The sequence below is a fragment of the Triticum urartu genome, chromosome 3A (genome assembly GCF_056163025.1).
Source record: "Triticum urartu cultivar PI428250 chromosome 3A, HENAU_Tu73, whole genome shotgun sequence".
Taxonomy (NCBI): Eukaryota; Viridiplantae; Streptophyta; class Magnoliopsida; order Poales; family Poaceae; genus Triticum; species Triticum urartu.
The window spans coordinates 74030219-74051771 of record NC_141875.1 but is presented as its reverse complement, the minus strand read 5'-3'; the positions used below and the strand labels follow the sequence as shown (position 1 = coordinate 74051771).

At 46.7% G+C, this 21553-nt stretch overlaps 2 protein-coding genes across 2 annotated transcripts; both read left to right on the top strand.

The window, feature by feature from the left end:
• Positions 1-3708: 3708 nt before the first annotated feature.
• Positions 3709-4289, top strand: LOC147978635 (uncharacterized). Its single transcript, XM_087514832.1, has 2 exons — positions 3709-3973; positions 4033-4289. Exons 1-2 carry the CDS (start codon positions 3709-3711, stop codon positions 4287-4289), a joined length of 522 nt encoding a protein of 173 aa, XP_087370958.1.
• A 9-nt stretch (positions 4290-4298) lies between these two features.
• Positions 4299-4969, top strand: LOC147978634 (uncharacterized). The gene is made up of 2 exons (XM_087514831.1): positions 4299-4584; positions 4785-4969. The coding sequence occupies exons 1-2, from the start codon at positions 4299-4301 to the stop codon at positions 4967-4969; spliced, it is 471 nt and encodes a 156-aa protein (XP_087370957.1).
• Positions 4970-21553: the final 16584 nt, after the last annotated feature.

Here is a 21553-nt window from a genome sequence, read left to right as displayed (position 1 = left end):
AGTTGTGAATTTAAATAATACTTGTGTTAAGGTTTGTGATAGCATCCACGTATGGTGAACCGTTATGTGATGAAGTCGGAGCATGATTTATTTATTGATTGTCTTCCTTATGAGTGGCGGTCGGGGACGAGCGATGGTCTTTTCCTACCAATCTATCCCCTAGGAGCATGCGCGTAATACTTTGCTTTGATAACTTCTAGATTTTTGCAATAAGTATATGAGTTCTTTATGACTAATGTTGAGTCCATGGATTATACGCACTCTCACCCTTCCACCTTTGCTAGCCTCTCTAATACCACGCACCTTTCGCCGGTATCATACACGTACCATATACCTTCCTCAAAACAGCCACCATACCTACCTATTATGGCATTTCCATAGCCATTCCGAGATAAATTTCCATGCAACTTTCCACCATCTAGTTCATCATGACACACTCCATCATTGTCATATTGCATATCCCGGTACACCGCCGGATGCATTCACATAGAGTCATATTTTGTTCTAAGTATAGAGTTGTAATTGTTGAGTTATAAGAAAAATAAAAGTGTGATGATCATCATTATTAGAGCATTGTCCCAGTGAGGAAAGAATGATGGAGACTATGATTCCCCCATAAGTCGGGATGAGACTCCGGACGAAAAAAAAGGCCAAAGAAGCCCAAATAAGAAAAAGGGAGGCCATAAAAAATGAGAAAAGGCCCAAATAAAAAATGAGAGAAAAAGAGAGAAGGGACAATGTTACTATCCTTTTACCACACTTGTGCTTCAAAGTAGCACCATGATATTCATAGTAGAGAGTCTCTCATGTTATCACTTTCATATACTAGTGGGAATTTTACATTATAGAACTTGGCTTGTATATTCCAATGATGGGCTTCCTAAAAAATTGCCCTAGGTCTTCGTGAGCAAGCAAGTTGGATGCACACCCACTTAGTTTCTTTTTGAGCTTTCATATACTTATAGCTCTAGTGCATCCATTGCATGATAATCCCTACTCACTCACATTGATATCTATTGATGGGCATCTCCATAGCCCGTTGATACGCCTAGTTGATGTGAGACCATCTTCTCCTTTTTGTCTTCTCCACAACCACCATTCTATTCCACCTATAGTGCTATATCCATGGCTCACGCTCATGTATTGCGTGAAGATTGAAAAAGATTTGAAAAAGTTAGAGTATGAAACAATTGATTGGCTTGTTCACCAGGGACTGGATGCATGTTTGCAATCCGTCACTTCTTTTTCGTCACCCCACGATAGGCCCGTCTCTTTCCAGGACATAAGCCGCATGGGGGGTCCGGATCAGAACTCGGGGGCTGCGATCCAGTTCGGATCGCGTGGCTCGGTGATGTAAAACCACCCGGATTGCCACCCCTTTAGGGTCTCCACAAAAGAGCCCTCGAACCATAGGACGTTGGCCATCTTGCCCGCCATGGCGCCTCCGCACTCCGCCTGGCTGCAGCGCACCACCTTGGGCTTGACGTTGAAGGTCTTGAGCCAGAGGCCGAAATGAGGGCGGACGCGGAGGAAAGCCTCGCACACGACGATAAACGCCGAGATGTTGAGGATGAAGTTCGGGGCCAGATCGTGGAAATCTAGGCCGTAGTAGAACATGAGCCCCCGGACAAAGGGGTGGAGTGGAAAACCCAGTCCGTGGAGGAAGTGGGGAAGAAATACTACCCTCTCATGGGGCCTTGGGGTGGGGAGAAGCTGCCCCTTTTCGGGAAGCCGGTGCGCGATGTCCTTAGACAGGTATCCGACCTTCCTTAGCTTCTTGACTTGGCCCTCCGTAGCGGAGGAGACCATCCACTTGCCTCCCGCTCCGAACATTGCTGGAGAAGGTTGAGGTGGGAAGTGCGGGCTTGGGCGCTGGAGCTCGAGCGCGCAGGAGATGGATAGGCAAAGGAGGAAGAAGGCGTAGGTAAAAAGGTGGATCCTTATCCCCTTATATGGGCGGATGCGGTTGTGCGTCCCCACCAGCCTAGTAAAACTCGCTTGCCTCCCAAGCGCCTTGATAAATGGCGCGGTTGGGTTACCCACGTCCGTATTGATGAGAATCCCGTAAAGGGGGTACACGATCTCTGCTTTGACAAGACGTGCCAAGGAAACCGCCTCGCAAAACATGCTGAGGTGGAAAAGTAAAAACGATTCGAGTAAAGGACTTGGCCGTAGTGTGATGACGCACTGCGGAATACGTCAGCAGATTTGATTTGTGTTTATATCATTCTCTCTATGGCAATATGTGGAAGCTTATTTTGCAGATCCGGACACTACTCTTGGTGTTTACAATCTTCTATGAAGGACTTGGAGGAGGAACCCGCCTTGCAATGCCGAAGACAATTTGCGCGCCGGACTCGTCGTCATTGAAGCCTGGTTCAGGGGCTACTGAGGGAGTCCTGGATTAGGGGGTGTTCGGGTAGCCGGACTATACCTTCAGCCGGACTCCTGGACTATGAAGATACAAGATTGAAGACTTCGTCCCGTGTCCGGATGGGACTTTCCTTGGCGTGGAAGGCAAGCTTGGCGATGCGGATATTCAAGATCTCCTACCATTGTAACCGACTCTATGTAACCCTAACCCTATCCGGTGTCTATATAAACCGGAGGGTTGTAGTCCGTAGGCAATCAACTCCATCTACAACAATCATACCATAGGCTAGCTTCTTGGGTTTAGCCTCCTTGATCTCGTGGTAGATCTACTCTTGTACTACCCATATCATCAATATTAATCAAGTAGGACGTAGGGTTTTACCTCCATCAAGAGGGCCCGAACCTGGGTAAAACATCGTGTTCCCTGCCTCCTGTTACCATCCGGCCTAGACGCATAGTTCGGGACCCACTACCAGAGATCCGCCAGTTTTGACACCGACACCGGTCCTCGTCCTGAAGAAGAACAACACTTGGCGCATGTGTATTGACTACACCGGCCTGAACAAGGCCTACCCCAAGGATCCATTCGCCCTCCCGTGGATCGACCAAGTCATCGACTCCACCACCGGCTGTGAGCTCATGTCCTTCCTGGATGCTTACTCCAGCTATCATCAGATAAAGCTAGACCCAGCCGACGCCCTGAAGATGTCCTTCATCACGCCCTTTGGGGCGTATTGCTACATCACCATGTCATTTGGCCTGAAGAATGCCGGCGCCACTTTCCAGTGCTGCATGCAGAAATGCTTGCTACCACAACTCGTCCGCAACATCCATGTCTACGTGGACGACATCATGGTGAACACCAAGCAGTGCCTTACGCTCCTCGATGACCAGAAGGAAACATTCGCCAACCTGTGCAAATACCAAGTCAAGCTAAACCCGAAGAAGTGCGTTTTCGACGTCCCAGCCGGAAAGCTACCCGGCTTCCTCATCTCGCAGCGCGGCATTGAGGCAAACCCGGAGAATATCAAGGCCATCGAGCGCATGCGCAAGCCGGCTCGGCTGCACGATGTCCAGCAGTTCACCGGCTGCTTGGCCTTAGTCAGCCGGTTTCTCAGCCGGCTTGGCAAGAGGGCCTTGCCCCTGTATCAGCTGATGAAGAAGATGACACCATTTGAATGGAACGACCAGGCAAACGAAGCTTTCGGGGATCTCAAGTGCATGCTCTCCACCACACCCGTCCTGGCCGCGCCGGCCGAGAAGGAGCTGTTGCCGCTCTACATTGCTGCAACCTCACGGTCGGTCAGCACGGTAATGGTGGTCGAGTGACCAGAGATGGGCAAGATCCAAGCCGTCCAGCGCCCGGTCTACTACCTGAGCGAGGTGCTCTCCGCCTCGAAGCAGAACTACCCGCACTACCAGAAGATGTGTTATGGCGTGTACTTCACCACCAAGAAATTAAAGCAGTACTTCCCAGAGCACGTTGTTACCGTGGTCAGCACGACCCCCCTTCGCGAAATCATCGGGTGCCGGGACGCCTCCGGCCGGGTCACCAAGTGGGTGCTCGAGCTAGCCGGCCACACCATCCTCTACGAGCCCTGCATGACGATCAAGTCCCAAGCCTTGTTAGACTTTCTCGTCGACTGGACCTACACCCAGTATCTGCCACCGCCACCGGACTCAACGCACTGGCGCGCATGCACTTCGATGGCTCCAAGATGCGTCTCGGCCTAGGGGCCGGCATTGTGTTGTCCTCTCCAAAGGGCGGTCGGCTTCAGTACGCGCTCCAGATCCACTTCGCCGCCTCCAACAACGTCGCCGAGTACAAAGCCCTTGTGCATGGCCTCCGTCTTGCCAAGGAACTTGGCATCCGGCACATCCTATGCTACGGCGACTCGAATCTGGTGGTGCAGTAGTGCTCCGGCATGTGGGACGCCCGCGATCCCAACATGGCAAGCTACCGCTTCCTCGTTCAGAAGATGTCCGGTTTCTTCGTGGGCTGCGAGCTCCTCCATGTCCCGCGCGCGGAAAACGAGGCCGCCGACACACTCGCCAAGATCGCCTCATCCCGACAGTCCATCCCGTCCGGCGTCTCCCTCGAGCACCAGCACAAGCCATCTGTCAAGCCATTTCCGGACTCCGAGTCTATCTACGTTCCGGATGACCCGGCCGCGCCTCAACCCAGCCTGGGGACTGCCGACCTGGCCCAGGGTCCGAACCCGGCCCAGGGACTGCCGTGCCCGACCCAGCCGCCGTCATCCTCGACCTAGCCGCCGCCGTTCCTAACCCGGGGGCTGCTGACCCTGGCCTGGGGACTGCTGACCCCGGCCTGGGGACTGCCGCCCCGGAACCCACCTTGGTGGCCGTCTTCACCGTGGTAACTGCTCCATCATGGGCCCTACCCATTTCAGAGTTTTTGGAGGACGGGGTTCTCCCCATGGATGAAACCGAGGCCCGACAAGTACAACGTCGGGCGTCCGCCTACATCACCATCAACAACGAGCTCGTCAAGCGTAGCTCCACCGGCGTGTTTCAGCGCTGCGTCGAGCAGGACCGGGGCATTGAGATCCTCCTCAACATACACCAGGGCGAGTGAGGGCACCATGCTACCTCGCGGTCCTTGGTGGCCAAGGCTTTCTGCCATGGTTTTTACTGGCCCATGGCCCTCTAAGATGCCGAGTCGCTCATCCTCAAGTGTGAGGGATGCCAGCGCTTCAGCAAGCGCAGCCACCAGCCGGCCTCGGCACTCCGGACCATCCCGATCACTTGGCCTTACACGGTCTTGGGACTCGACATGGTGGGACCCTTCAAGACCGCTCGAGGCGGCATGACGCATTTACTGGTGGCGGTGGACAACTTCACCAAATGGATCGAAGCAAGGCTGATCAAGAAGCTGGATGGGCGAACAACCGTCCGATTCCTCAAAGATATCGCGGTGCGCTATGACATGCCGAACAGCATCATCACGGACAATGGCACCAACTTCACCAAGGGCGCGCTCGCATAATACTGCTTCGCCTCAACCTGGCATCCGTGGCACACCCACAGTCCAACGGCCAGGTCGAGCGGTCCAACGGCCTCATCTTATCCGGCATCAAGCCATGACTCGTCGAGCTGCTCGTCCGCTCACCCGGCAGCTGGCTCAACGAGTTGTCGACCGTCCTCTAGAGCCTCCGCACCACGCCAAACCGGTCGACCGGGTTCACCCCGTTCTTCCTCGTCTACGGAGCCGAAGCCGTCATCCCGACCGACGTCGAGTTTGACTCGCCGCACGTCGTGATGTACACTGAAGCCGAAGCCAAAGAAGCCGTGAAGACAATGTTGACCTACTCGAAGAAGCACGCCTCCTAGCGCTTAGCCGATCAGCCATCTACCAGCTAGGCCTAAGGCACTACCACAGCAAGAAGATCAAGCCCCTAGCATTCTGGGAGGGAGACCTCGTCCTCCGACTCGTCCAACAGCAAGCCGGCTAACACAAGTTGTCCTCCCCATGGGAGGGTCCCTTCATCATCAGCAAGGCCTTGTGTGACCGCAATGCCTACTACCTCATCGGCGCCCGCAAGTCAAACAAGCGCAAGATAGACACCGCCGGCAAAGAGACAACCCGGCTGTGGAACGTAGAACTCCTCCGCTCGTTTTACAGTTAGCTGTGTGCATGTTTGTATCACTGCCTTTTGTAATCATATGAAAACTATGGGGTCCTCGAACGATGCTCGGGGGCTGCCCCTTTTGACCAAGCTTTTGTATCTCCTGCATTATGCATCATTTTCTTCTCAAGCCAACCCCACCGCTGGTTTGACTTGCTCGACCCGGGGGCTCGGGGGCTGGCCGACTTGGCCACCACCCGCCGCCTTCCTTAGTAATTCATGACGTGTTGAGGTCACTGCGGCCCTCCACTTTTCCCTACGCCATAGAACCGGCTTCGGCTGTCGGTTGGCAAGCACAACGGGTCATAGCACCAACGCGCCACAAATACTAAGTCAGGGCCGTCGAATTGCCCAACCCGACCCCGACACTTCAAGTTGCCGCACGACCGGCTGCTCGCCAACTGGCTCCATCGGATTGCCGCCAGCCGGCCCAGTGGGTGTTTCGCTCGCGCTCAACATTGCAAAAAGCCTAAGTATCGCACAGTCTCAAAGGACAAACTCCTTATCGTGAACCGGAGCCTCGGCCGTCAGACTCGCGGGGCGGAGGCCCAAGAGGGGAAGGTCGCAAGAACACGGCTCAAGAAACGAAAGGCAAAAGTGCAAGCATCCACGGAATATATACATCACAAATTTAAAAGACAGGCCCAAGGCCAGAGTTCATTACCCCCGAACACCCCCAGTGGGTGGGTGTACCCGCTACCTAACAGAAATTTTTACTAAGATTAACAAGGCAGCCTCAGACATCTCCAGCACCGGGTCGCGCAGCTGTTGGCTCCTCCTCGGCGGCCTCCGGGTTCACCGAGGTGCCGACATCCTCCTCTCCGACATCATCGTCGCCGTAGATGCCCGTCTCCTCATGTCGGATTACGGGTTCTAGCAAACCCTTGAGGTTCGAACAATGGGGTGTGCACGAAGATCTCTCTCCCCCTAGCTCACACTCTCGCAACGATCTCAAAGCGTAGCTCACCGAAGCCGAGGAACAAGGGACACAAGAGTTTATACTAGTTCGGGCCACCGTTGTGGTGTAATACCCTACTCCAGTGTGGTGTGGTGGATTGCCTTGTAGGCTAAGGATGAACAAGTACAAGGGAAGAACACCCTCCTGAGGAGAGGTGTTCTTGAGCTCGATGAGCTTGTGTGGTTGCCTTGGTGGAATGGATCCGGTCTAAGATCAGATGATCTCCCCCTCCTATGGTGGTGGCTAGTCCTATTAATAGAGGCTCGGGTCCTCTTCCCAAATATTAGTTGGGAAGGGATCCCACAACGGCCAATTTGAAAGGGGACAACTAGTACAAGTTATCCTGACAAAAGGTGGTCTTTGCCTGCCAAAGGCTCTGGTGGTGACGCCGTCGTGGGCTCCGTGATGACCTCCGTCCTGTCGTCCTGCTGGCCTTGGTCTCGTTGCACCGACATGGAAACCTTTGCCTGATGCCTCGGGACTCCTCGCCTGCACCTGCCTCTTTAGCACCAAAGAGGCAACTGGTACTCTGCGCCTGCTAGCGCCCTCCTGGTCTTTGTCGTCATGGCTCACATCATGCGAACCTCACGAGGTGCCCCTCGCCTTGATCTCTCCGCTCCTCGCGAGCCAGCCTAGCGAAGCTGCCCCCGAGGAGGTCTTGTGTCATCTGCCTCATGAAGCTTGGCCTCTCGCGAGGGTCTTGAGTGGTTGTTGATGAAGATGGGTCGTACCAGGCCGCTAGAGGAGCCACACCCTGGGCTGCAGGCAGGCAAGTCTGGGTACCCCCGTTCCCAGGATGCCGATAATAGCCCCCGGGCCCAAGGCGCGCTCGTACTTGGCTTCACGGCGAAGCCAAGGGTCAAGTGCGGAGCGCGATACGTCTCCAACGTATCTATAATTTTTGATTGTTCCACGCTATTATATTATCTGTTTTGGATGTTTATGGGCTTGATTATACACTTTTATATTATTTTTGGGACTAACCTATTAACCTAGAGCCCAGTGCCAGTTTCTGTTTTTTCCTTGTTTTAGAGTATCGCAGAAAAGGAAAATCAAACGGAGTCCAATTGACCTGAAACTTCATGGAACTTATTTTTGGAACGGAAGCAATCCAGAAGACTTGGGGTGTACGTAAGGGAAGCAACAAGGAAGGCACAAGGCAGGGGGGGCGCCCACCCCCCCTGGGCGCGTGATGACCCACAAGTATAGGGGATCTATCGTAGTCCTTTCGATAAGTAAGAGTGTCGAACCCAATGAGGAGCAGAAGGAAATGATAAGCGGTTTTCAGCAAGGTATTCTCTGCAAGTACTGAAATAAGTGGTAACAGATAGTTTTGTGATAAGATAGATTGTAACGAGCAATAAGTAACAAAAGTAAATAAAGTGCAGCAAGGTGGCCCAATCCTTTTGTAGCAAAGGACAAGCCGGAACAAACTCTTATAATAGGAAAAGTGCTCCCGAGGACACATGGGAATATCGTCAAGCTAGTTTTCATCACGTTCATATGATTCGCGTTCGCTACTTTGATAATTTGATATGTGGGTGGACCGGTGCTTGGGTGCTTTTCTTACTTGAACAAGCATCCCACTTATGATTAACCTCTATTGCAAGCAACCGCAACTACAACAAAAGTATTAAGGTAAACCTAACCATAGCATGAAACATATGGATCCAAATCAGCCCCTTACGAAGCAACGCATAAGCTAGGGTTTAAGCTTCTGTCACTCTAGCAACCCATCATCTACTTATTACTTCCCAATGCCTTCCTCTAGGCCCAAATAATGGTGAAGTGTTATGTAGTCGATGTTCACACAACATCACTAGAGGCTAGACAACATACATCTTATCAAAATATCAAACGAATACCAAATTCACATGACTACTAATAGCAAGACTTCTCCCTTGTCCTCAGGAACAAACGTAATTACTCACAAAGCATATTAATATTCATAATCAGACGGGTAATAATATGCATATAGGATCTGAACATATGATCTTTCACCAAATAAACCAATTAGCATCAACTACAAGGAGTAATCAACACTACTAGCAACCTACTAGCACCAATCCTGGACTTTGAGACAAGAATTGGATACAAGAGATGAACTAGGGTTTGGAGATGAGATGGTGCTGGTGAAGATGTTGATGGATATTGCCCTCTCCCGATGAGAGGAGCGTTGGTGATGACGATGGTGATGATTTCCCCTTCTCGGAGGGAAGTACCCCCCGGCAGAACAGCTCTGCCGGAGCTCTAGATTGGATCCGCCAAGGTTCCGCCTCGTGGCGGCGGAGTCTCGTCTCGAAAAGTTCCTCTTCATTTGTTTCTCATCGAAAGACCTCATATAGGAGAAGATGGACGTCAGAGAGCCACCAGGGGGCCCACGAGGTAGGGGCGCGCCCTAGGGGGGACGCCCCCCACCCTCGTGAGCAGGGTGTGGGCCCCCTGGTGGAGTTTCAGGACTTTTGGAGTTGCGCAGAATAGGTCTCTAATAATTGCTCCTTTTCCAGCCCAGAATTCTAGCTGTCGGCATTCTCCCTCCTTATGTAAACCTTGTAAAATAAGAGAGAATAGCCATAAATATTGTGATATAAAGTGAAATAACAGTCCATAATGCGATAAATATCGATATAAAAGCATGATGCAAAATGGACGTATCAGCGCGCTCTCCACCCTCGTGGGCCCCTCGTGGCTCCCCTGACGTACTTCTTCCTCTCATATATACCCATATATCCTAAAAACTTCGGGGACAACAATAGATCGGGAGTTCCGCCACTAGAAGCCTCCGTAGCCACCGAAAACCAATCTAGACCCGTTCCGGCACCCTGCCGGAGGGGGAATCCCTCTCCGGTGGCCATCTTCATCAACCCGGTGCTCTCCATGACGAGGAGGGAGTAGTTCTCCCTTGGGGCTGAGGGTATGTACCAGTAGCTATGTGTTTGATCTCTCTCTCTCTCTCTCGTGTTCTTGAGGTGATACGATCTTGATGTATCGCGAGCTTTGCTATTATAGTTGGATCTTATGATGTTTCTCCCCCCTCTACTCTCTTGTAATGGATTGAGTTTTCCCTTTGAAGTTATCTTATCGGATTGATTCTTTAAGAATTTGAGAACACTTGATGTATGTCTTGCGTGGGATATCCGTGGTGGCAATGGGGTATTCTATTGATCCACTTGATGTATGTTTTGGTGATCAACTTGCGGGTTCCGTGACCTTGGGAATATATGCATAGGGGTTGACACACATTTTCGTCTTGACTCCCCAATAGAAGCTTTGGGGCACTCTTTGAGGTTCTATGTGTTGGTTGAATAGATGAATCTGGGATTGTGTGATGCATATCGTATAATCATACCCACGGATACTTGAGGTTACATTGGAGTATCTAGGTGACATTAGGGTTTTGGTTTATTTGTGTCTTAAGGTGTTATTCTTGTACGAACTCTAGGGCTGTTTGTGACACTTATAGGAATAGCCCAACGGATTGATTGGAAAGAATAACTTTGAGGTGGTTTCGTACCCTACCATAATCTCTTCATTTGTTCTCCGCTATTAGTGGCTTTGGAGTGACTCTTTGTTGCATGTTGAAGGATAGTTGTGTGATCCAATTATGTTATTATTGTTGAGGGAACTTGCACTAGTGAAAATATGAACCCTAGGCCTTGTTTCAACGCATTGCAATACCGTTTGTGCTCACTTTTATCATTAGTTAACTTGCTGTTTTTATAATTTCAGATTACAAAAACCTACATCTACCTTCCATATACCACCTGTATCACCATCTCTTCGCCGAACTAGTGCACCTATACAATTTACCATTGTATTGGGTGTGTTGGGGACACAAGAGACTTTTTGTTATTTGGTTGCAGGGTTGCTTGAGAGAGACCATCTTCATCCTACGCCTCCTACGGATTGATAAACCTTAGGTCATCCACTTGAGGGAAATTTGCTACTATCCTACAAACCTCTGCACTTGGAGGCCCAACAACGTCTACAAGAAGAAGGTTGTGTAGTAGACATCAAGCTCTTTTCTGATGCTGTTGCCGGGGAGGTTAGCACTTGAAGGTATATCTTTACATCTTGCGATCGAATCTTTTTGTTTCTTGTTTTAGCACTAGTTTAGTTTATAAAAGAAAACTACAAAAAATGGAATTGAGTTTGCCTCATACGCTTCATCTTTTTAATATCTTTCGTAAGTATGATGGAAAGGAAAATTGTGCCAAAGTGTTAGAAAAAGAATGCATTAAAATGTTTGGCATTAAATATTTGAATGATGAGCATGATTGCGATGTTGTTAGTATGAACTCCTTGAATATCCATAGTACTAATGATGATTGCACTAGTTATGATGAAAATGTCTCCTATAAACATGTCAATTTTTGTGGAGTGCATTGGGTTTGCAAGTACACGCCAAATAGGGAAGATAGATATTGCAAGAGGCATAAGCATTTAGAAACTAAATGGTTGCAAGAAGGCTAGATGTTTGTGCTGAAAATTTAAACTTTCTTAGCCGTACTTGTGAACTTTGCAATGAACATGATCATTTCAGTACCCATTGCAAATTGTTTCATGATCGTATCGTGTCCAAAAATTGTGATGACTTGATTTCCCTTGCACATCATAATGAACTTAGTTTGCTCTTGGGTTATGAAGAAATGAAACGTATAACTAAGGTTATTCCAGAATTTGCCCTTTATAGAGTTCTTAATTTCGATCTAGAAGAAATTTATATGTATTGTGCAGTGAATTGCATTGAAAATCCTTATATTGCCAATTACATAAAGAAAATAAAACAAATAGAGGATGACGAGAATACTAATGAAAGGGAAGAGACTTCCCAATATTCTCCTATTATTTCTTATGATGAATCAAGTAACGAGGAGGAGCCTTCTATTCAACCAATCTCATTAATAAGAAGCTCCAAAATGAGGATTAAACCCCCACATGATGTGAAGAAGAAAAAGAAAAGACGGAGAAGCAAAGGTAAAAAGGTATCTCTCCCAAATGATGTTGCTCCTATTACTCCTTGTGATGATGATAATTGCTATACTATTGGTGCTATCCATGCTATTAATGATGAGAGTGATTATGCTTATGATATGAAAAGGCCCAAGCTTGGGGATGCTATGTTTGATGAAGATGATGTTTTTGAGAATATATTTGCTGCAATTAATGTTAGTCCCAAGCTTGGGGATGCTACATTTAATGAAGAATATATTTTTAGTCTCCCAAGTTTTGATATGCAAATTTATAATGATGATAGCATGCCTCCTACTTATGATGATTATATTGATGAAAGTGGGTTTGGAAGAGTGTCAACTTTAGGAAGTAATGATCCCACTATTTTGGAGGATGTTGAATCTTATTATGATAATTATGAAAGTGGATTTGGAGAGGTCATGACTTTATTTAGGGATGATTCCACTATCTTGGAAGAGGTTTCAACCGATTATGATGAGAACAAAGTTGCTACGTATGATGATTATTGTGATGATACATATGCTATAAAACGTAGTGATGATTATATTTATAAAACTTTTCATGATTATGATTACCCCTTTTCTAAACATTACTCTTTTAATTTGGAAACAATCTATAGTATTCGAGTCTCTTATGATACTCCCACTATTCGGAATGAGAAGAATTTTGCTTCTGTGGAGAGTAATAAAATTTCTATGCTTGTAGATCATGAAAAGAATGCTTTAGGTGCTGGTTATATTGTTGAATTCATTCATGATGCTACTGCAAATTATTAGGAGGGAGGAATATATGCTTGTAGGAATTGCAATAATATCAAGTTTCCTCTCTATGTGCTTAAAGTTTTGAAGTTATGCTTGTTTTGCCTTCCTATGCTAGTTGATTATTGTTCCCATAAGTTGTTTGTTCACAAAATACCTATGAATAGGAAGTGGGTTAGACTTAAATGTGCTATTCATATTCTTCATGATGCTCTCTTTATGTTTCAATTCTTATCTTTTATGTGAGCATCATTGAAATCATCATGCCTAGCTAGGGGCGTTAAACGTTAGCGCTTGTTTGGAGGCAACCCAATTGTATTTTTGTCCTTTGCTTTTTGCTCCTCTTTAGTAATAAATAATTTATCTAGCCTCTGTTTATATGTGGTTTTATGCTTTTAATTAGTGTTTGTGCCTTTGGCAAGACTTGGGGGAGTCTTTGCGATCATGCTGTAAAAAACAGAAACTTTAGCGCTCACGAGAATTGCTGCCAGTTTTTATTGGAGAGTGCTATTTAGTTAATTCTTTTTTCAGATGATTAATAGATAAATTCCTCAGGTCCACTAATTTATTTGATAATTTTATGAGTTCCAGAAGTGGTCGAAACCTACAGATTACTACAGACTGTTCTGTTTTTGACAGATTCTGTTTTCATTGTGTTGTTTACTTATTTTGATGAATCTATGAGTAGTATCGGAGGGTATGAACCATAGATAAGTTGGAATACAGTAGATATTACACCAATATGAATTTATAATGAGTTCACAACATTACTGAAGAGGTGATTTGTTTTCTTTCGCTAACGGAGCTTACGAGTTTTCTCTTAAGTTTTGTGTTGGACGTCGGAGAGCCATGAGGGGGCCCACGAGGTAGGGGCGCACCCCCCACCCTCATGAGTAGGGTGGGGGCCCCCTGGCCTTCATATTTGGCGAGGATTTTTTTATTTATTTTAAGACGTTCCGTGGAGTTTCAGGACTTTTGGAGTTGCGCAGAATAGGTCTCTAATAATTGCTCCTTTTCCAGCCCAGAATTCCAGCTGCCGGCATTCTCCCTCCTTATGTAAACCTTGTAAAATAAGAGAGAATAGCCATAAGTATTGTGATATAAAGTGAAATAACAGTCCATAATGCGATAAATATCAATATAAAAGCATGATGCAAAATGGACGTATCAACTCCCCCAAGCTTAGACCTCGCCTATCCTCAAGCGAAAAGCCGATAACAATAAATATGTCCTCATGTTTAGAGGTAGAGGCGTCGATAAAAAATAAAATACGGACATGAAGGCATCATGATTATTCTCATAACAACAACATATATAGCTTTTGTCATATGATTACTTATGTTCAAGTGATGATCTATTCACAATGCAAAAGTATAAATCATAAACCTTATTGGGCTCCGACAAACTATAATCTCAGTCATTGAAGCAATTTTGCAATTTATCATAACATCGGAAAGAGTCTATGTCAGAGCTAAAAAGCAAGTCCACATACTCAACTATCATTTAGTCCTCCATAATTGCTAACACTCATGCGATACTTGTGGTTACGGAGTTTTAATCGAACACAGAGAAAGATAGGGGCTTATAGTTTTGCCCCACAACCTTTTACCTCAAGGGTAATGTCAACAATAATGGTTCATGCTCCCCTACATCTAATTATATATATATCATGTTCTTTCCAACATGCTGAGCTTGCCAAAGGATAAAATGAAAAAGAAAAGGTGAAGATCACCATGACTCTTGCATAAGGTAGGAGATAATAATAAAGGATAGGCCCTTCGCAGAGGGAAGCAGAGGTTGCCATGCACTTTTATGGTTGGATGCACAAAATCTCAATGCGAAAGAATGTCACTTTATATTTCCCCTTGTGATATGAACCTTTATTATGCAGTCCATAGCTTTTATTACTTCCACATCACAAGATCGTATAAAGCTTATTTCTCCCACACCAATCAATCATACATATTTAGAGCAATTTTTATTGCTTTGCACCGATGACAACTTACTTGAAGGATCTTACTCAATCCATAGGTAGATATGGTGGACTCTCATGGCAAAACTGGTTTAAGGGTATTTGGAAGCACAAGTAGTATTTCTACTTGGTGCTGAGAATTTGGCTAGCATGAGGGGGAAAGGCAAGCTCAACAAGTTAGAGGATCCATGACAACATACTTTATCTCAGATATAAGAAAGACATAACTCATTACGTTGTCTTCCTTGTCCAACATCAACTCTTTAGCATGTCATATTTTAATGAGTGCTCCCAATCATAAAAGTTGTCAATGATAATATATCTATATGTGAAAACCTCTCTTTCCTTATTACTTCCTATTAATTGCAACAATGACCAAAGCTATGCTTGCCAACTCCCAACAACTTTTAATCATCATACTCTTTCTATGTGAAGTCATTACTCTCAATAAGATCAATATGAACTTTTTGTTTCTTTTTATTCTTTTTCTCTTTTCTTTTATTCGCCCAAGATCATGCCAAAATAATCAAGCCCTTGACTCAACACTAATCTTTATTATATATATCTCACAGACTCGATTACAAAGGGAGATCATAAAGCAAAACTCAAAACTAAATCATGCCATAAAATTTATTCTACTAGATCAAGATACTACTAATAGGATCGAACTAAGAAAAACGGTAAAGATAGGAGTTGTTATTGTGATACGATACCGGGGAACCTCCCCCAAGCTTGGCAGTTGCCAAGGGGAGTGCCCATACCCATGTGATTATGTCTCCTTTGTCGGTGAAGAAGGTGGAGGTGACGGATAATCGCACATCGAGCGTAACAGGTCCTCCAGCTTGCGAATAATGCCCATGAGTGCGACAATATGCTCCTTCAACAAAATATTTTCTTGTGTGAGATACTTGTTTTGTATACGAGCTAACTCAATCATCTTGAAAGCTTCAATCTCAGTTGGGGTAAGAAGGTTATGATCAAGTTGAAGGATGTCTTTTGCTGCCGGAGCTTGATCCTCCGTGGCCTTCTTGATCCTTTCATCCATGTTGACCCTCGTGGGTTCTTCCCTCTTCAGATCTTTCTTCATTAGCCAAGCATTGTTGTCACCATTGTTGGAGGAGGGAGACGACATCATGCCTTGCCTGGAAAACCCTGACAAAAAGTAGCTCGAAACAAGAACAGAGGAGGTTTGCGTGATACGGGAGTCAAAACCTTCGGGAGAATATATAATGAATTTTTACCGAGCAAAATACGTAACGTGCAAGAAAACGGAGTCCGGAAGGCACACGAGGTGCTCACGAGGTAGGGGCGCGCCCAGGGGGGTAGGTCCCGCCCACCACCCTGGTGGGGCCCTCGTGTCCTTCCCGGACTGCTACTTATTTTTCTATTTTTCTAAATATTCCAAAACGGAGAAATATTGCCTTAAAATTGTTTTGGAGTCGGTTTACTTACTGTACCACATACCTATTCCTTTTCGGAGTCTGAAACGTTCCGGAAAGTGTCTCTTATGTATTCCTCCGGGGTTACGGTTTCAATAATATTGGTTTCGACATTTATGGGATTACCTGAGATATAATGTTTGATTCTTTGACCGTTTACCACTTTTGGATTTGTGCCCTCGAAGTTGTTGATCTTTATGGCACCGGAACGATAGACCTCTTCGATAACATAGGGGCCTTCCCATTTAGAGAGAAGTTTTCCTGCAAAAAATCTTAAACGAGAGTTGTATAGCAATACATAATCACCTACATTAAACTCATGCTTTTGTATCCTTTTGTCATGCCATCTTTTAACTTTTTCTTTAAACAACTTGTCATTTTCATAAGCTTGGGTTCTCCATTCATCAAGTGAGCTAATATCAAATAACCTCTTCTCACCGGCAAGTTTAAAATCATAATTAAGCTCTTTAATAGCCCAATATGCCTTATGTTCTAGTTCGAGAGGTAAGTGACATGCTTTTCCATAGACCATTTTATACAGAGACATACCCATAGGATTTTTATATGCAGTTCTATAAGCCCATAATGCATCATCAAGTTTCTTGGACCAATTATTTCTAGACCTATTAACAATCTTTTGCAAAATTAATTTGAGCTCTCTATTGCTCAACTCTACTTGACCACTAGACTGTGGGTGATAAGGAGATGCAATTCTATGATTAACATCATATTTAGCAAGCATTTTACAGAAAGCACCATGAATAAAGTGTGAACCACCATCAGTCATTAAGTATCTAGGGACTCCAAACCTCTGGAAAATAACTTCCTTAAGCATTTTAATAGAAGTGTTATGATCAGCACTACTAGTTGGAATAGCTTCTACCCACTTAGTAACGTAATAAACAGCAACTAGAATATGTGTGTATCCATTAGAGGAAGGAAAGGGTCCCATATAGTCAAAGCCCCAAACATCAAATGGTTCAATAACAAGTGAATAATTCATAGGCATTTCTTGACGTCTACTAATATTACCAATTCTTTGACATTCATCACAAGATAAGACAAACTTACGAGCATCCTTGAAGAGAGTAGGCCAATAAAAACCAGATTGCAATACCTTATGTGCAGTTCTATCTCCGGCGTGGTGTCCTCCATAAGACTTGGAATGACACTTGCGTAGGATCTGTTCCTGTTCATGCTCAGGTACACAACGTCTAATAACACCATCTACTCCTTCTTTATAAATATGTGGGTCATCCCAAAAGTAATGTCTCAAATCATAGAAGAACTTTTTATTTTGCTGGTATGTGAAGCTAGGTGGTATAAACTTAGCAACAATATAATTAGCATAATCGGCATACCATGGAGTGCTATGAGAAGTACTTATAACATTTAATTGTTCATCAGGAAAGCTATCATTAATAGGTAGTGGGTCATCAAGAATATTTTCTAACCTAGACATGTTGTCTGCAACGGGGTTCTCAGCTCCCTTTCTATCAACAATATGCAAATCAAATTCTTGTACCAAGAGAACCCATCTAATAAGTCTAGGTTTAGCATCTTTCTTTTCCATAAGGTATTTAATAGTAGCATGATCAGTTTGAATAGTTACTTTAGAATCAACAATATAAGATCTGAACTTATCACAAGCGAATACAACTGCTAAGAGTTCTTTTTCAGTAGTAGCATAATTTCTTTGAGCATTGTCTAGAGTCTTACTAGCATAGTGAATAACATTTAATTTCTTATCAACTCTTTGCCCTAGAACAACACCTACAGCATAATCACTAGCATCACACATAATTTCAAAGGGTAAGTTCCAATCAGGTGGCTGAACAACAGGTGCAGAGACTAATGCTTTCTTAAGTATTTCAAATGCTTCTACACAATCATCATCAAAGACAAATGGTATATCTTTTTGCAATAAATTAGTCAGAGGCCGAGAAATTTTTGAGAAGTCCTTAATGAACCTCCTATAAATCCAGCGTGACCAAGGAAACTTCTTATACCTTTGATGTCTGTGGGAGTCCTAGATTAGGGGGTCTCCGGACAGCCGGACTATCTCCATTGGCCGGACTATTAGACTGTGAAGATACAAGATTAAAGACTTCGTCTCGTGTCCGGATGGTACTCTACTTGGCGTGGAAGGAAAGCTAGGCAATACAGATATGGATATCTCCTCCTTTGTAACCGACCTTGTGTAACCCTAGCCCTCTCCGGTGTCTATGTAAACCGGAGGGTTTTAGTCCATAGGACACAACAACTACAACATACAATCAGACCATAGGCTAGCTTCTAGGGTTTAGCCTCTCTCTTCTCGTGGTAGATCTACTCTTGTACTACCCATATCATCAATATTAATCAAGCAGGACATAGGGTTTTACCCCCATCAAGAGGGCCCGAACCTGGGTAAAACATCGCGTTCCCTGCCTCCTGTTACCATCCACCTTAGACGCACAGTTCGGGACCCCCTACCCGAGATCCACCGGTTTTGACACCGACACTGGTGCTTTCATTGAGAGTTCCTCTGTGTCGTCGCCGTTAGGCTTGATGGCTCCTACTATCATCAATACCGATGCAGTCCAGGGTGAGACTTTTCTCCCCGGACAAATCTTCGTCTTCGGCGGCTTTGCACTGCGGGCCAATTCGCTTGGCCATCTGGAGCAGATTGAAAGTTACGCCCCTGGCCACCAGGTCAAGTTTGGAAGCTTAAACTACACGGCCGATGTCCGTGGAGACTTGATCTTCAACGGATTCGAGCTTCTACCTTGTGCGTCATGCGGTCACGATGAGTGTGATTTAGCTCTACCATCGGACAGTGTCCAGGAGATCGCACAGGCAGCCGCTCCGACCCTCAATTCAGAGCCAGTCGCGCCATCCGTGGACGGGTGGATGGACCCCGCCATGGAGGCCTTACCCTCAGCGGCGATCGAGCCAAACATCGACCTTACCTTGCATGAGAGCCGTGTTGTTAAACTGCCGGATCCTTCTCCGGCCAGGGACTCCGAGCCGCCTGCGCCCGTTCCTATTGAATCCGATTGGGCGCCGATCATGGAGTTTACCTCCATGGATATTTTTCAGCACTCGCCCTTTGGCGACATATTGAACTCATTAAGGTCTCTCTCCTTGTCAGGACGATCCTGGCCGAACTATGTCCGGCAGGATTGGGATGCGGACGACGAAGAAATTCGCGGCCCACCCACCACCCACTTAGTAGCCACTGTCGATGACTTAACCGACATGCTCGACTTCAACTCCGAAGACATCGACGGTATGGACGACGATGCGGGGGACGAAGAGGAACCACTGCCCACAGGGCACTAGACAGCCACCTCATCATATGATATATACATGGTGGATACACCCAAAGAAGGCAATGGCGACGAGATAGCGGAGGATGACCCCTCCAAGAAGCAACCCAAGCGCCAACGTCAGTGGGGCCGCTCTAAGTCCCGCCAAAGCAAAAGTGGTGACACCGGCACAAGAGATAATAATACTCCGGATAGTGCCGAAGACAATAACAATCCCCTCCAGCAAGATTTAGAGCAGGAGGATGGAGGAGCCAGCCCTCCTGAGAGCGCGACAGATGGAGAGGTGGAGGATGATAATTACATGCCCCCCTCCGAAGACGAGGCAAGCCTCGGCGACAACGAATTTGCCGTGCCAGAGGATCCCGTCGAACAAGAGCGCTTCAAACGCCGGCTTATAGCCACGGCAAATAGCCTTAAGAAAAAGCAGCAGCAGCTTCAAGCTGATCAAGATCTGCTAGCTGACAGATGGACCGAAGTCCTCGCGGCCGAGGAATATAAACTCGAGCGCCCCTCCAAGAGTTACCCAAAATGCAGGTTGCTACCCCGATTAGAGGAAGAAGCGTATGACGCGGATGATCGGCCACCTCGTGGCCGCGATAGAGAGGCATTCCAGCCAAAAACTCAGCCTGCACCCCGACGCCATTCAAATAAAAAGGCATGGGGAGATGCGCCAGACCTGCGAGACATATTGGAGGACAAAGCAAAGCATGCAAGATTGATCTACGGATCACAGGGGCGTGCCACTACGCGAGACGATAAACGTCACACCGAATACAGTAAAAGTAAATTCGGCTGGGCCGAACACAGCGGGCAAGACCCATTCGAGCTGCGTCGCGATATAGCCCAATACAGAGGCGCCGCACACCCCTTATGCTTCACAGACGAAGTAATGGATCATGAAATCCCAGAAGGTTTCAAACCTGTAAATATTGAATCATACGACGGCACAACAGATCCCGCGGTATGGATTGAGGATTTCCTCCTCCACATCCACATGGCCCGCGGTGATGACTTACACGCCATCAAATACCTCCCACTAAAGCTCAAGGGACCAGCGTGGGATTGGCTTAACAGCTTGCCAGCAGAGTCCATTAGCTGTTGGGAAGATCTGGAAGCCGCATTCCTCGACAACTTTCAAGGCACTTATGTGCGGCCACCAGATGCCGATGACTTGAGCCACATAATTCAGCAGCCAGAAGAATCGGCCAGGCAATTCTGGACTCGGTTCCTAACAAAGAAAAATCAAATCGTCGACTGTCCAGATGCAGAGGCCCTAGCGGCTTTCAAACACAACATCCGCGATGAATGGCTAGCCCGGCACCTTGGTCAGGAAAAGCCGAAATCTATGGCAGCCCTCACGACACTCATGACCCGCTTTTGTGCGAGAGAAAACGGGTGGCTAGCTCGCAGTAATAACATATCAAAGAACCATGGTACTTCGGATACCAAGGACGGCAATAGCAGGTCATGTCGCAACAAACATCAGTGCCGCATTAACAGCGATAATAACAAGGATACGACAGCCAATGCCGGATTCAAAGGCTCTAAACCCGGTCAGCGGAAAAAGCCATTCAAACAAAGTATGCCGGGTCCGTCCAGCTTGGACCGTATACTCAATCGCTCGTGTTAAAGACACGGCACCCCAGAAAAGCCAGCCAATCACACCAACAGGGATTATTGGGTGTTCAAGCAGGCCGGCAAGTTAGTTGTCGAAAATAAGGACAAGGGGCCACATAGCGATGGCGAGGAGGAGCCCCGGCAGCCACACACCGGAGGACAGAAGAGGTTTCCCCCACAAGTGCAGTCGGTGAACATGATATATGCAACCCACATCCCCAAGAGGGAGCGGAAGCGTGCGCTCAGGGACGTATATGCGTTGGAGCCAGTCGCCCCAAAGTTCAACCCATGGTCCTCCTATCCGATCACTTTCGACCGCAGGGACCATCCCACTAGTATCCGTCATGGCGGATTTGCCACACTGGTTCTGGACCCAATCATTGACGGATTTCACCTCACTCGAGTCCTTATGGATGGCGGCAGCAGCCTGAACCTGCTTTATCAAGACACAGTGCGCACAATGGGTATAGACCCCTCAAGGATCAAACCCACAAAAACGACCTT